Source organism: Myripristis murdjan, chromosome 4 (genome assembly GCF_902150065.1).
Source record: "Myripristis murdjan chromosome 4, fMyrMur1.1, whole genome shotgun sequence".
NCBI classification, from domain to species: Eukaryota; Metazoa; Chordata; class Actinopteri; order Holocentriformes; family Holocentridae; genus Myripristis; species Myripristis murdjan.
The window spans coordinates 32618013-32635324 of record NC_043983.1 but is presented as its reverse complement, the minus strand read 5'-3'; the positions used below and the strand labels follow the sequence as shown (position 1 = coordinate 32635324).

Below are 17312 nucleotides of genomic sequence, written 5' to 3'. Positions count from 1 at the left end.
ACTGCAAGGGAGTCAGGACAGGGAGGGAAATGTCTGTGTGTGTGTAAGTGTACCTGTATGCATGGGGCTGTGTTGTGTGTGTGTGTGTGTGTGTGTGTGTGTGTGTGGGAGTGTATCTGCTTGTGGGATATATGTGTATTCACATATTATGCACAGCAATTTTTCTACCGTTAATCAGCGTTGATTTTTTTGTGTCAGTTTTTCAGTGTGTCCTAATCTCTGATATGGCTCAAAAACATCTTAAATGCATAATTAACTAAATTTACAGTTGCATGGTGTTATTATAAATATATATATTTTTTTTTTTTACATTTGCTGTGTATATGTGTTTGACTGTGCATCCCCTCACAGCCTCCTGCTTTGTGTTTCTGATGGGTTCACTCTGTGTCTGTGTGTGCTCGTCACTGCACCGCACAGGCCACTGTCTCCATTGTGATTTAATCACTCATTAATGGATAAGCAGATATTTGCCTGTTTTACTCTCTCTGTTTCTCCTTGTCTTCTTCCTCCCATTCCTCTTCTTTTTTCCCCCCTATTTTTTTTTTTTCCTTTTTTCACTTTATCTTGACTCCCTCCATCACCATCGCACCCTGCCATCCAAAAAATTCAATCCAAACCTCACCACTCAGATCAACGGGAAGGTTGGTTCTTTTCGCTCTTTACCCTCCTAAGCTCAAGGCCTGGCAGACTGGAGCCGTGCAGCGCCGGCAGCTCGCTGGGCGCCTCAGGCCCGTCCCGGCCTCTCTCAGGACCCCCCCACCCTCAGTGCAAGCCCACCCCGAACCCCCCCGCCCCCTCCTCCAACCCCATCCCAGCTCCCCCCTCGCTGCTCCATGCTGCCCCTCAGCACCACACACTCTGCCCCATGCAGCCTGCTGTCCCGAAACTTTGTGAAATGAGCACGGTGTTTTAAAATGCAAACACACACTCACAGTGCACAGAGCGAGTGTGAGATACGTTTTCCCAGCAGGACGGGATTATGTGGAGAGGACACGACTAACAACAGGAAGTAGTTTGACACTGAAATAGTTTAAGGGAGGGAGGGATCGACCCTCAACTCTGATGACCCGGGTTCACCTCCCCAGTCGTGCCATGTTTTCTATTGTGAGCGACGTTTTGTTTTTTCACATTTCATTTAATTATTTCTTATTTGCCATAACCTTTAGCAAGTCACTCTAATTTACTAAAAGCTTTAGCCGCCTGAAAGCCAAACTGAACTTTGTTGTAGTGTTGTGGCTGTGATGTGAGTCCACATGGAGGTGAAATCTCCTCATTAGCTGCTCCTCTGGGCTGCTAATCCACATCACTGGATCTGTATCTCTCCATTCACTTCCATAGCAAATCAGCTCCTAAAATAACACTTTCAGCCCATAAATGAATGCACACAAAACAAATTATGTCAGTATGAAAAACAAGACGTCCCAGTACCCATTTTCTTTCTTGTTTTTTTTTTTTCTTCTTCCTTTTTGAATTGGAAAGTAGATCCGGCAGGTAGTCTCTTCACCGTAGTAACCTTGCACCAGGAAGAAACAACCTGATACTGCCTTCACAAATAATTGTAATTACATGAAAAAATAGGTACTGGGACTTCTTGATTTTTTTTATATCTATATGTTGACATAATCTGCTTTGTTCACAGTTTTGTTTTGGGAGCTGTTTTGCCATTGAAGTGAATGGGGGGATACAAATCCAGTGTTGTGGATTAGCAGCCCAGAGGAGCACAGAGAAACTAATGAGGACGTTTCACCTCCATGTGGACTCACATCACAGCCAGGAAACCAGACAACACAACACCAAGTTCAATTTTGCTTTTGCTTTTGTAATATTTATACTACTTTTAAATATTGGTTATTATAGGGGCATTGGACAAATTTGCATTTTTTGCATTAATAAAGTGGAGCTGAGTTCACTTGAGTTTAGTTCAGTCAGCTAAACCTAACCCTAAGCTTAAGTAATGTTTTAATGGGCTCATTGCAAACCTAACCATAACCGGTGTCATTTTACTTGCCTAAACGTAACTGTTAGATAATCCTCTCACATGATGAACATAATGAATGTTATTGCCACATAATCCAGCTTGTTATTAAAAAAAAAAAAAAAAAAAAAATTGTAATCTTTGCATAATTTGTGACTTTGTGAAAGGCAAAATCGGCAGTTCAGAGTTGGTGCTCATTTCACAAAATTGGGTGAAGCTCTGTCGGTCCCATGATATGCCCTGCAGCATGCCTATCATGTTCGTATTGTGTGTCGGCTAATTCAAAGGCATGGCTCGCCCTCGCTCTCATCCGCTGTCTGACCATCATTACTGCGAGCTGCGGGCTCTGAGCTCACGCCGCCCCGGCCATGTTCTCCTCCTCTCTCATCCACGTCTGTCAGAGTAATAGAGCGGCTCTGCGAGAGCACAAAATACCCTCTAACATGTTTACTCTTTTTCCAAGACCCGTTCGGCTGGATTATTAATAGCAGAATGTGGAGCCGCTCTGATTTTAAGGGGCGGTGAACCGCTGCTGGAGTGAATTGCTGCCCAAGCTGAAGTGTTTATGTGTGATATGTGGGGAAAAAAGGGCTGTGGATTGGTAGACTGTGGTACACTTTGATGATTGTCTGTTCTTCTGCAGAGACAGTGTGGTTTCTCATGGCTTACTGGTTTCTGCTGGAGTTCAAAGTATAGATCTACAGTAGGCACGCCGCGTGAGCTCAGGGGATTATACAAACAATTTCAAATTCAGTTCAAATTTCAGCTGGAAATCAAATTTATTATTATTATTATTATTTTGTATTTATTTATTTTGTGTGTGTGTGTGTCTGTGTGTTTGTGTGTGTTCAGGAAAGCAGGCAGTGGATGCTGGTAAACTGCAAAAAGCCTTTTGAGTTTTGGGTTGGAGCGAGCCCAAAGTGGCTTTGATTGTTTGTTGTGGAATCAGGATTCGTTGTAGACTTCAAAATGCAGGCAAACAGAGAAAGTGGAGAGACGAGGACAGTAACACAGAAACAGGTTTTTGGATTTGGTTCAGAATAACTTCCACACCCCACCGCCCCCCGTTTATCAATTTCCCCAGAATAAATTTGAGTTTTGTGAAATTTTCAAAAACAAGGGAATGGCACTCCTTTGAAATCCCTTCAAAGTGAACTGCTTAATGTACTTGACAGAGGTTTAGATCACTTTCCACATCTCTATTTAGGGTCTAAGAGTATGGAAATAAGGTCAAGTGTACATAAAATTGTCTTTCAGCCACCTCAGGCAGTGCAACCCAGTAAAGTGTATGATTTTGTTTTGGTTGAGTTCTACAGCTCCAACTTAAAGCCAAGTCAGGGGAGATTTTCATGTAAGAATCCATCCTGCCAGCCTGAAGGACAAACTGGGGCTGCAACACAGAAAAATGTCAAATCCCCATGAACTGAGAGTCTGTAGGTCCTGGAGCAAAGCATGGCCACTTCACTGACCGCAGGAAATGATAAATCCAAATCTGAGAGCGAAATATGAGGCTGTTTCCAGCTGAAACTAGACTAACTGGTATTAGATGTATTTCCTCCTCTTCTTCTTTTGAGATTGTTTGATCTAAAACGCATCACCCACTGGCTTGGCTGATAAACATGAGTATGCATACAGTTTACTGACATTACTGACATTTAAGTGCACAATTTTAAAAAGTTCAAAACGTTTGGAACCGCCAACATGCAACACCACCCAATGCAGCTTTAAGGCTCTTCAAACACCAGAAATGTGAAAATGAGCCAGTGAAATATTACAAAAACTCTCTTTCTTGCAGGGTGAGTGCCTAAAAGTAAAGTTTAGTGACGTTCGACCTGAAGCATTTCTTCCTCTCCTTCCAGAGATGCTGTAGTATGCTTTCATCGGTCCATCATTTCCGCTGAAAGTGAAAGGGCAGATGCAGGGCGGTATAAAGACTCAGGCTCTTTCTTGTCAGCTCTACAATCAGATGTGCCATTTCCAAAATGGACACCTCACGTCCTCAGAAAAAAAGTATTAATTCTGCAAGTAGTGTTGTGTTTACTGAGCTTTAGTCGGGGGTTACGTCTTCCGCCTGACTGTTTAAGGAGTTGCATTCCCTGTAAAGTCCTATTAATGTTAATGTTAAATGCACACTCTCTGTCCTTGGATTTATGAGGTAATTATTAGTATCAGTTACCATTGCCATTCTGATCAATGCATTGGACAGCATGTACCCTGTTGGATGTGATGCAAGTAACTTGCACCGTGCAGTAACTTGCACCTCACTTACAAAAAGTATCCCATGCTTTGCCATACACAACCATGTCTCCTAAAGTTTATATTCCCATATGACTGAACTCTTCTTAATTTTTTAATTACATTAGGGGTAAACATATTTTGCCGTGGATTATGTTGGTTTCTCATGTATCACAAATTAATTTCTAATCAGCATATCTGGTATATCATGTCAGGTGGAATTTTAGCCCCTTACATTACTTTGGCCACCAAACGTACTTGGTTAAGGTTAGAGAAAGTTTAGGTTCAGGCATAAAAACTGCTTGGTTGAACTTGAAATTCAGTGAAATTCAGTTTCTTGACGCATCTGCCACCTCACCTTCCGTGTAGCACATCCTTGAAACGAAGGGAATACAAATGTTCTTATGTATTTTGCAACTAAACGTAATCCACAGCAAAAATACATTCCCCTTGAAATGTAATTGAGGATGCAGTTTAGCTGTATGAGAATGTAATTTTCAGGAGACAGGGCTCCCGTACCTCACCTGAGACCCACCTGACGTTCAGACAGGAAGTGAGGTGCAACTTGTGAAGTGGTTTTGCTTTCCTTGAATTACTTGAATCAGCTGATTAGTGGGTTTGATTGACATCCTTCTGTGGTCCAGCCATTTTTTTTTTTTTTTGGTTTGCTTGGTTGATTGTATTTGACTTCTCTGATGAGACAGTATACAGTAGATTAGCTGAAATTTGATGTTTCTGCATTCATGCTGCAGTTTAGCTTTTCTACATTTTTTAATCAGATGGCATTGATCAGTTTTATTGGTCACAAATAGTTATGGGACATTTTTCCCTGCTGTACATGCGAGGTAGGTGAGAAATTTACAGGCTTTGGATAGAGCTCTTCTTTAAGTCGTATGGAATTTGCTTTAAATTCTCAGTCCAATAGAGAAAGTTCAGCAGCAGGAAATGCCTCTCCGCTGTGTTTTAATGCAGCCTGAAGTGAAGTGATCTTGCATCATTTGCCTCTTCCCACTGACTTTGCATGCATTTGTGCCGCCTTTAATGTTTTCTTTTTTCTTTCCTTTCTTTTTTCTTTTTGCATTCAGTTTGAAGGTAGGGGTTAGAGAACTTAAGGACATGAAAGAGGCAAAGTCAGTTTTTGAACGTGATTTCGGCTGACAATCTGGGATACACATACTAATTTAATGCTGTGTTTGTTTTTTCTCTGTTGGTTTGGTTGGTCAAATTGACTTTTAATCCCCGCAGCGTGGGGATTCAGCACAGAGGCTGAATAATTTCAGGCTAATGTTGAAATGTTATTGAATCGCTTTGTTGGAAAACCCAGGGTTGTAGTAGTTTTAAGTATTTCACACCACAAGGAGGTGATCACCATCGTGGTTCCATCATCAAAGTCCTTTGGGTCACTTTCACAGACATGGATAAAAGCTAATTACTGCTGAATGAAAGAACCTGTATGTTCTTTCGCTTGGTCAAGGACAGTTCAATCAATGTTTGTGAACATGATCAACTCTGTCACAAATCTGGAAAAAAGCAGAGAAATAATGGAGTGTTCCAGAGATGTTAGAAAGTGGGACAACGAACTAGGAACATTTCTTCAAGCCCTAATTCCAAGTGGGAAATTCGATGAAGTCTTCTGAGATGGTGTTAGTGGACACAGCATTAGTTTAGCATGCTTGTAATCAAGCGGAGAAACCTAAACTTTTCACCGTCATGTGTTCAAATTTGTCATGTAATTCACCATATAAATTGGAAATGATATGATAATGTGGCCAAATATCACAACGTAAGATTCACATCAGCTGTTGCATTGGGATTTTTGCACGGAAAATCTCCCAGGCATCTGCAGCACTCTCTTGTTATATATACAACTTTTTTTTTTTATATATACAATTTTTTTTTTTTGCCTCTTGAAGCCTGACATTAACTAAACACAAAATGAAGCAAAATTCTTGGCTTTGTTTTTTAGTTTCGTTTTTTTTTTTTTTTTTTTTTTTTTTCCATTTTTGGTCCAATTTGGTTTCACTCTGCGCACAAATGTAAGCAGACCAGAAAATAGAAAATATTGGCTGCAGTGTATGAGGGAAGGACAAGGGCTGGAAATGTGGCCACAAAAGTCTTTGATTCATTGTTCAGAAATAAACTGATGACACCGATCCTGCTTCCTCCCCAAACAAATTTGGAAGATGTTGTTCAGTGCAAACTCCTCGACGCCTCCCGTGTTTGTTACAGTTACAATGAGTTTTCTTTTGTTTGGTTTGGCTCAGTTTATTTGGAGAGGTGGGATCTGAACTCTGGCGAGGACCCCGCAAACAAACCGTGGTCCGACTCAGTCTCGCTGCTTTATGGTCTCTGCTGGAGTTCAAAGTATAAGATCTAGGCAGCGTGAGCTCCGAGGATTACACATACAAATTCAGATTTCAGTTTGAAGTCAAAAGTTTTGTGTTGGAGCTCGCTAAAAGTGGCTTTGATTGTTTGTTGTGGAATCAGTATTCGTTGCGGGCTTGAGATGTGGGCAAGCAGACTTAACTATAGGCGGCGAACCAAGGTAACAGTGCATTGTGGGTTGAAAGCGTGAGTGAGAATGAGTCAAACGTGAGGTAATGACGAGGTGAAGGCTCTCCTGCAAATCATGATTGCTTGTGGTAACACCTAAAAACACTGAGCTCTGTGTTCTTATATTGTTGTGTTGTTCTGGTGTTGCTGTTTTGTTGTAGACTTGTTTGGTTTAAAAATGTTGCTTCACTTTGCCATGTGAAAGCTAATTGGACCGAATTGGGGGGAAAAAAATGCATCTTTACACCTGAATCAGACCAAAGCGAAAGGGACTGTAGGTGTGCAAGCCCCCTCAGACTCGGCTCCTTCAAACGCAGATCTCCATTCAGAGATGCTTAATCTGTGTCTGTGAAACCAGCCCTTCAGTCAGCTCGCTGCCACCGCCTCTGCACCTGCACTGCTGCATGACGTCCTTGAGAATGCATACAAAAACGAACCCCCCCCACTCCCCTCCTTCCCCCCAACCCCTAACCCACTTCTACAACTCCAGCTTTTTTCTTTATCAGGACTCAGCCTCCCAAATCTTCTTAGTCTTCTTCTCCCTCCTTCTCCCCTCCTTCTCTCGCCTCTCTTTCTGGCATGCCGACGGAGATAAGAGTGTGTCTGTATTCTAACTGTCACCTGCTCCTAATATGCTTCTGTTACCTCCGAACGGCATCATGGCAGCTCAGTGACAAATCGCCAGCGTCGCGCCTGGTGTCAGCACACCAGCCGTCCACCCATCAGGCCATTGTCCAGCCCTCCAGTAGCAATAACAACATCTCCATTTAGTTTCTGACCCAATAAACTACTTTCATCACATTGCAACCATCCTCCATATCCTTGGGTAAATAGATAATTTCTAACCGACTAATACAGTAACACGGTGATTTCCCCAACGCTGGCCAGCACATTGACATCATGTCGCCTCATAAGCCGAGGTTTTGACTTTGGCGAATATTAACTGACTTGAATCAAACATTTTTGCCAATTAAAAAAAATCAATGAAATGTTTTATCCAATGAAATATCAGGTAGAAAAGATGAAGATTTCAGCGTAGCGTGTTCAAGACCACAGGTCACAGAAGGTGTAGTGTCATCAGGGGGGATTTTTACATTCCTCATGATCTGTCAGTTATTATAGGTGTGATGCTGTTTACGTCTGTGGAACCAGGTGCCACAGATAACCTCCCACAATGCACCACTGCTGCGCTGGCCACTATCTTGCCTCGGCCTCGCCATCCGTACACCGAGCCACAGTCCTGTATGGAGGAACGGGCGGCGGGGGGGGGTTAAGCTGCAGGCTACACGCCTCATACTGCATTCAAGTCACTTCTAACCTGAAATATTTGTTAAAGGGGCAAAAAAAAGACCGTTCAATCCAATTTCAATTTCAGTAGCTTGAAGATACCGTATTGATGTAACTGCTGGCCAGCCTGGGCTTTTGAATCCAATTTTATTGCCCTACCTACTTTCACCATTTAATAGTGGTAAGGAAATAACCAGGTAATTTAAATGTTATGATGTCAAACAGTTTTTTAACACCTGTGATGTATTACTGGCTCTATTTCCATTTGCCAACATACACAGAGCTCTGTCACTCCCCTCTTAAACCATCCAAATTTCTTTCTTTCTTTTTTTTTGTTAACAATAATTCGGGCAATTTCCTGGGCGCATAGACAAGAAAATGGAGCATTTATTCATGCTTGTCACTCCAGTCAGAATCACTCTGTTGCTCTGAAATGATTAAGAGTTACAAGGAAGAGTGGGAGGGAAATGTTTTGCACTGGCCGCATTAATGGCGGTTCTGCGGGCCATCTGTGTGTGTTGGAAGATCAATTGGGAAATGAAATGTCAAGGCTTGGCTCTTGCTGTGCACCTGCTAAAAATTTACCACCTCCACTGGGTTATTGTCTCATAGATGCTGCCATAAAATGTGAGGCTGACACGAAAGATCTCCTGCTTGCGCTAGATTTGCCAGTAGTTTTGAATTGAGGGTTGAGATCACGCTGTCAGCCTGTCGCTTAATTTCTCACTAAAATAAAATAAAATAAAATAAATAAACAAGCAATCAAATAAATGAAAAAATGAATGTATCACTAAACAAAATAACTGTTTTGGTAGACTCACTCCGTATTAATTGTATTCAAATAGTCTCCTTAGTGATATGAAGGGGATTCTTTCAAATTCTGCTCTGGCTGATCCTTCCTTATAATTAGCTTGCTGACAGGTGAACAAGTGTTAACTAGAGAAGAAAATAAATAGAATAAACAGGCCATAAGATTATACAGCCAAATAATAAAATAAACTAACACAGCTAATAAAATATAAAGGGACATTAACTTGTAAATGACATCACTGACAGGTTTCTGGCAGAGCTCATGGTGGCCTTTAATTGATGCAAACAATAAAGCCACATCCTTACAGTATGCAGTAATAAGGTGGAATATTAGAGCAGATTTCCATGTAATAACCCATGCAAAATCTATGAATAGTATTTCTGCTTTGTCACTTGCTGTTTTGGTTTGAGAACAAGGTGTTTTTTTTTTTTTGTTTGTTTGTTTTTTTTGGTTTTCAGGTTGAAATGTGTTGGGGAGTTTTCCTTTTACTCCAAAATAGAGCTCAGGCAGGAAAGCGAGTTTTGTGGGTTAGAAATTTCAGCACTTTGCCAAGTAATCATCAAGTCATTAGAGGTGATCAATAATCTTATCAGCCCTTGCAGATATATTATGATCAGTTTGTGAAAAAAAAAAATCCCAAAATATTTTTTGCACATTTAATCAACACTTAAAAATAGACTTCCCTCAGCAACCGAGGGAAAATTTGTGTTGAGCCCCTGCTGTTCAGCCTCACCCAGCTCTCTGCCCCCTCCCTGTCTTCACCTTCCTCCTCTTCCTCCTCCTCCTCTCTGCTCTTCCTCTTCTCCCTCTGCATCTTTCCCCCTCCACTGCTGCTCCTCTCGCTCTCTGCCTTCGCTCTGCCTCTTGTCCTCCTCCACGTCACTTTCTCAGGCGCTTCAGTCTCCATGGGAATCCGTCTTAATGCCGGCCATCTGCATATCAGAGCCTGCCACTTCCCATGCCAGGAGACAATGCGGTTCTTGTACGAGCTGAGCCTGGCACGGCTGAAACTGCATTCTCTCCACCACAGCAGCACTTAGCCCACGCATGTCCTGCAAAACTCTGTGAATGATGTCAGTTGTTGTTCAAACCAAACATATGCGCAGCACAGCTCTCCGGTTCTGCTGTAAATGAAGACAGCTCCCTTCAGCACGTAAACACTCATCTAAATTGCATCTGCTTCTGAAATTTAGCATTCAGTAGCACTGAAAGGCAGAGCAAAGTGAATATGTTATGTCATTGTCTGTGAGTTAGGCACAGTTTGCAACCTCACTTTTCCTCCTCTGTGGTTAAACTGAGGCGAAACCTTCAGAGAACCCTTTAAGCCACAATGTAAGCTCCTCACACCCCGGCCTCAGCCCAAAGCTTAAATTATACTTTGTGAGTCATATTTCATGGCCGTGCTCGGCTAAGTCAGAGGGCAAGCACTTTAGTTATGCAACAGAGCTGTCTACATATTTAATGCACGCAGACTGGCATTGTACTAATTCAGATGTAATGTAATGAGGAGCAGATCCCAGCACTTAGCGGGATTTCTAAGGATGAGGACTAACAATGGGGGAGAAGCCTGTATTCTTTATTCTGTATTCTCTTCAGTATACTTTGTGCAGCCTCGGGATGTGATGGAAACGCTTCCAACGAGCAGCACAGTAGACTCCAGGTGCATTTTAATCCCCACAGCCCAGCCGGAAATCCCAGACACTCCGGAGAAATCCAGCTACATGCCTTAGGCGCAGTCTCACACATTTTAGCCATTTTCCAAGTGAGCATGGCGCACCCTAATTTGACTTACATCTAGTAGAAAAGAGCTGGCATAATATCCAGCTCATAGTGCCATATCTAAAACATGGGGGCTTTAAGAGGACAACCCGAACCAATCCATTGGTTCGAGACTGTAGAACAGTATTTCTCCGAGAGGGCTCTCATTGATGAGGCCGAAATGCCTCTGAAATGGCATTTGGACCATGTGACACTAAAACTCTCGATCAAAACCAAACCTAATTCCCTGAAACAGCGCGTTAACCATGGGGTGTTAAGTCTCTCCTTTGAAACCAATAATAATGTCACTGTGAAGCAGCGGTTAGACCACAGGACACTAAAACTCTCCATCTAAGCCAATATCAGTGATACCATTTGTCGAAAACAACATTTCAACACGACGACGCTCCGATTCTCCACTGACACAAATGCTAATGTAATTCTCGGATGGCATGTCGACCACAGGACGCTCAAACCTTCCCATTGCAGCCAATAATAATGAAGATATCTGACAGTGTGGCAAGAAAATTGCCTTAAAATTTGCTTTAAAACCTGACGTTAACCAGTAGTAGTTAGGGCCGGATATTGTCAAGGACCTGAACACAATACCTGGATATGATTTTTCATCATGACTCACTGCAGTACTCTACAGAGCTAAAATAGAAACCACAGCATAAAATCTGGTTAGACTAATAAACTATGAATTGATGGTGAACTGACTGTATGATAAACTCTGTGACAAATGGACCAAAAACTTCAAAATTCCCTTTTCATTATAATAAAACAGAATTAGCACAATGCACTTACTAAGCACAGTGCGCTAAAATTGTGTCATTATCATAGCGGCATATGAAAATGAAGTGCCTAAACAATATGAATTGATATAAGGACCTTAAGAAGCTATACAGTATTGAACTAAATATCCCGGTAATCAGCTATATTGATATTTTTGCGCATCTGTTTTAATAAAGCTGTTTAACCCAGCATTTTGAGCATTGGACACTAAAACTCTCCTCTGAAACCAATACTAATGAAATTCTCTGGCTATCCTGACTAATCCATAAAGCACTGTGAGAGCCAAACCTAAAAAACATGGAGTCAGTCCAGTGGTCCAGTGGTCCCTCCTCTCCCCTCTCTCCCTCCTTGGAATTTACTCATTTTCCTTTTCTTTAATCCGCCCCTGCAGTTCGCCGTGTGCCTCCCCGCTTCTCCATCCCCCCCACCAATCACGAGGTGATGCCCGGCGGCAGCGTCAACCTGACCTGCGTGGCGGTCGGCGCTCCCATGCCGTACGTGAAGTGGATGAGCGGCGTGGAGGAGCTGACCAAGGAGGAGGAGATGCCCGTGGGCCGCAACGTGCTGGAGCTCACCAACATCCGCCAGTCGGCCAACTACACCTGCGTGGCCATTTCCTCCCTCGGCATGATCGAGACCACCGCCCAGATCACAGTCAAAGGTCAAAGACACACCTGTGTGTTTTGGGGTGCATGTGTGTGTGCATCAGTGTTTCTGGTCATCACTGATGATTGGTGATTGGTGATTGTGTCTTGGCTGTCTTCCAGGTGGGGTTGGAGGGCCTGACCCAACCTGGAAGACATTTAAACAGAGAGAAACAGGATAAAATCAACAAGTGTTTGGACAGACTGTAATGCACATTAAATTATCCTAGCACTACCACAACTGGATCATTTACTCCAAATACTAGTTAATGTTAGTGATAATCCATAATGCTAGCAATCATTAGCACTCAGATTTAGATGCTTCATGGGTTCAATTCTAGAAACACAGGCCATTGAACCGTCTAGGTTGGATCATTTGTAGCCAAGTCGAGAAGCTTCACTGTGAAACAAGTGCCACTAATGATATAAAGCACAATGTAAGTATATTAATGAGTAAATTTAAAAAAAAAAAAAATGTGATGGCATGCCAGTAAAAAGGAAAGCTACGTGATGGCACTGACCCGCCTCTAAAACATTTATACAAGCTGTAAAAAGATTTCTGGAAATACGACGGTAACATCAGGGCCACGTACATCTTCCATCAGCTGTCCATGAGAGTGACTGTGTAATCGACCAACCCCCCCTCACAGCAGAGGAAAAGCCTGACTTGACCCCCGTCTGTGTAAAGTAAAGCTGCAGAAATACCTGAAACCATCTCAGATTGATTTGTCATATTTACTGCCAGACATTTCGATGGACAATATTTTCATTTGTCAGACCACTGAAGCTTTTACCAGACAGATGCCAATAGAGGCCGGCTCAGAAAAACCCTCAGTCCAGTCGCTAAAGCCTTGGATTTGAACCTTCTGGGTAATTTAAGAAACTTCTTGTGACTGTTAACTCAAAAGTCTGCCCTTGATTTTCAATAGTGATCATTCTCCCACTTATACTCGCTGACAGTGTAGTCATTAATATAAATATTTGAGCGCATCTGAGATTTGTCTGGACAACTTGACAACAAACTGTCAAGCGAGCTTCTCATTTATTTTTCATTAATGCACTGTTGTATTCAGCAGTCCTCTGTCTGATTGTCGCAGTGGAAAAAAAACAAAAAACAAAATATATTTGCATCAAGATAAAAAAAAAAGCACAGCCTTTCCATTTTTCAGTAAAATGTGTATCTCTTGCGCTGAGGTTTTTGCATCCCAAAGTACGTAACGTGGATAGAAATTTAATTCAGTTCTTTCTCAAATGTTTCAATTTATTGAAACACCAGTAAAAGGTAGTAGACGGGAAGATTAAAACAGATTAACTTTTGTAAGTGCCAAATTTGCTGTCCAAGGCAAATGTTTAGAGGCCAGAGAGCCTGGAGACCCAAATTAATTAGTAGGATTTGTATTGCTGTAGGTTATAGATATTAAAATATATGGATATTAGACTCCAATAGGCTGTAAAACAAATGTAAATGAATGAAGAATCAGAAATAATACCTTAACACTGGTGTTGAATGCAGATCCTTAGGATACCTAGTGCCCGTGATTGCATTAAAAAAAAAAAAAATTAATTAATACTAATTAAGGTTTCATTACTACCACTTTAATTAAATGTTGTATTAATATTAGATTACTCTTTACTTGAAGGGCACTGTGAGGTGTTGTAAGCCTGTTATAAATATAAATGGACCACTACTTCATTAAAATGAAAGAAATGAGACGTATTAATGTATTATGATGATAGATTATGATGCATTGTGGACTAGCTGCATTTTAATAGCCCCAAAACCTATTTTGTCCAGCTTGTATACTGTGTGTATTTATGCATATCTCTTTATAATCACCACCTTGGCCCGGATAATGATGTTATGATGTTTTATAAAGGCATACGAGCGGCAGTTCAACTGAAGAGCTCATTGTTTGTTTCAGAGAGAGTTTTACGTGTGGTTTTCTAGCTTTACTGGGACAGGTGATCTATGTGAGAGCATTATGCAAGCACATTCTCCTCTAGGAAAGCCCCAAAGTGAAACTGCACCTTTACTCCACCACAGGCGCTTGGGATTCAGATGTTTGTAAGGAAGGAAAAGAGAGCTCTTTGGATTCACTGCATGATAATAAACCAGATGTCAGGACTGGAGCTGTAGAGGGTTGCAGCTAAAAGCCTCTGGTTGCAGTGGTTCATCCCTAATGGCAGTCTGTGAGCATTTCCAGTTTTATACACACCCCAGTGCTCTGCTTCTTACCTCAGCACATCCATTTGGTGTCTGACAGCACAAAGTCCATCCCACTACCAAAGTAATTCTGAATCATATTTTACATTTTGTCTTATTCTTGGCTTTTTTCATTTGGTTCTACCAAATTGAGCGCTCATCGATATGATGCGAATCTGAAAAGCAAAGCAACAAATCCACACCATCATTATCTGTGCCGCATTATTTAGTCCTCTCTCTGATATGTTATTAGTGTACATGTGTTATCTGTCATGTAGTCCTGAATCGTCTCACTTATTTTTCGCTCCAATTCATAAGCGACAACATAATTATGTCAGATAAATGTGTTTCCGAAATTAGCTTTAACAAAAGAAGGCAGTTATTTGAGGGAGAATGGCAGTCATCTCTCCACTGTGACAGAGTGAAGAGTGAATGGGACGTGGCTGTGAAATGGGAAAAAATGTGTCGATTCTCAAGTGAAAATCAAAACATGTATTTGTGACAGAAAGTCAATGCCTTAATGGGCTCAATTTGGAAATCTGCACAAAAAACCCACACCTCTTTCATTACAGGCAGAGAAATGTTTTCTCTCTGTCTTTAAAAGATTCAGAGCACTGGTGTCTGATGTGTGTCTGCATTGAATGTCTACAATTTTAGATTTGTCTGGCACCAGTGAGATAGATGCATTTACATATAAGCACATCCAGCTATGTGCTTGGCAACATAATACACATCCTGGCCTGCTGCCCCAGTGCAGATGAGGAGGCGAGCGAGGCAGGCTCCTGAATAGTGATTGACTGATAGAATGTCAGTGTTGAACTGCTCCTTATATTCAGTGCTGCAGTGGACGTTCCTCCAGCCAGACTCATGATAGACAGTCTGAATCGAAGACAGAGAGAATCGTAGAGACTCATTTGTCTGCCCGTCCTGTGTGTCTCTGCTCTGTAATAGCCTTGCCCAAGCCGCCCGCTTCCCTCATCGTGACAGAAACCACAGCCACCAGCGTCACCCTGACCTGGGACTCGGGCAACGCAGAACCCGTGTCCTACTACGTGATCCAGTACCGCTCCAAGCTGTCCGACAACGGCTTCCAGGAAGTAGATGGGGTCGCCACCACCCGATACAGCATCGGTGGCCTCAGCCCCTTCTCCGAGTATGAGTTTCGTGTCATGGCTGTCAACAACATCGGCCGTGGCCCTCCCAGCGGCACCGTCGACACCCGCACCAGCGAGCAGGCGCCCTCCTCGCCCCCCCTACACGTCCAGGCTCGCATGCTGAGCTCCAGCACCATGCTGGTCCAGTGGGAGCCTCCGGAGGAGCCCAACGGGCAGATCAGAGGCTACCGGGTCTACTACAGCTCCGAGCACGACGCCCCGCTCAGCGCCTGGCAGAAACACAACACAGACGACAGCCGGCTCACCACCATCTCAGGCCTGACCACAGACATCACCTACAGCCTGAGGGTGCTGGGCTTCACCTCTGTCGGCGATGGGCCTCCTTCTGACGTGCTGCAGGTCAAGACGCAGCAAGGAGGTGAGAACATGCCGACTGTGTCCTCTCAAAGCACTTCCACCCCAACTTTTTAAATCAGAGATTCTCAACTGGTGGGTCGTGGTCTAAAAGTGGACTGTGGGTCAATTCTTTGATTTTTAGCTCCATAGATGGAGAGAGAGCTACAGTTCCCAGCACCACATCATGGTTGATAATGAATGTATTGAACTTTACCCACATTGCATCAAGAAAACACTTCTTCTCTTTGTCTTTTTTCAGAAAAGCAATTAAATATTTTATACTCCTGTGTTATCAAATTAAGGCAGAAAAACAGATTATACGTTATTTCCCTCTTAATATTCAAAAACTCCAGTTTACATGCAGGTTGGCCGTCAGGTTTCTCCTGCACACCTGACATTCTCCGGATTGTTATTGCTGCTGACCTCGGCCAGCACCTCCAGCGTTCATTCAATACTTTTACCTGTTGTGTCACTGAAAGTGTCGTGGTTCAGGCTAATGCATTGTTTTACTTTGTGAAATCGAATTGAATAGCTCTTAAGTTAGCCTGTGTCGACCGTGAGCCAAGACCAGTTGAGAACCACTGCTTTAAATATGATAAATATAATGCTTTGACATCCTGAAATCATGCCAACATCCATTTTGAGACATAGATGTGGTTACCATAAACAAATGAAACCATTACTGAGAGAACTGTCAGACTCTGCTGGCCTCTTTGCTTCGTTTTACATTGTGCACCACTGGTTGGATTTGGAAGGAAATAGGGATTGCTGTATGAAAACCAGCGCTAACGATAGAATAAAGGTTACATGTCATCTCCCCCTTAGTCTCAACTGCTTTATATCAAAGTATTGCAATTAATTTGATAATATTTAATGTATAATTTAATTATGATGATGCTTGAAAATAAGCATATTTAAATGATTCACCCGTGACTTACAAAATTATGGTGCAATTACAGAGCACAGCAGTCGTCCAAACTGATGCCTGGATGTTTGCAGTGGACTCAATACATCTGATATGTATATATACTAAGTGTGTGTGTGTGTGTGTGTGTGTCTGTATGTAATGAGCTCATGCATATGCCTTTTTGATCAGTGCTTTATGTCTTTTTCAGCCTAGCAACAAGAAACGTGTTGAAAACTTAAAGACACATAGTCAGTTATTCCATTCATGAATCTATGAATCCATCCATTCATGTAGTTTCAATCAATCAGTCCAGCAATCAGTCAGTTAATGAATGAATCCATCAGTTTATTCAGCCAGTTTCAATCAAACAGTTAATCAGCTGACAGATCCATTCAGTCAAATTCAATCAATCAGTTAAGCAGTGATCAGCTGATCAGTCTTTCAATTCATGAACCCATCAGTGCATCCATTCATTCATTCACACATTAATCAATCAGTAAAACAAACAATACAAATTCTTACTTAAATGTCAGAAACGGCTAAAATGGTAGAACTGCAAGGAGACCTGACACTGGTTTTCCTTACTTTGTTAGCTGATAATATCAGTTAAACAATATAATGTGCAAATTCTAA

At 42.1% G+C, this 17312-nt stretch overlaps 1 protein-coding gene across 5 annotated transcripts in view; it reads left to right on the top strand.

Moving 5' to 3' along the window:
• The window catches only part of ptprfa (protein tyrosine phosphatase receptor type Fa), a 424230-nt gene that overhangs the window by 251106 nt on the left and 155812 nt on the right, over positions 1 to 17312 (top strand). For all 5 annotated transcript variants that reach the window (XM_030049234.1, XM_030049233.1, XM_030049237.1 and 2 more), the window contains 2 exons: positions 11806 to 12075; positions 15213 to 15794. In XM_030049234.1, coding sequence (XP_029905094.1) covers positions 11806 to 12075; positions 15213 to 15794 — 852 coding nt within the window. The remainder of the gene's footprint in view (positions 1 to 11805; positions 12076 to 15212; positions 15795 to 17312) is intronic.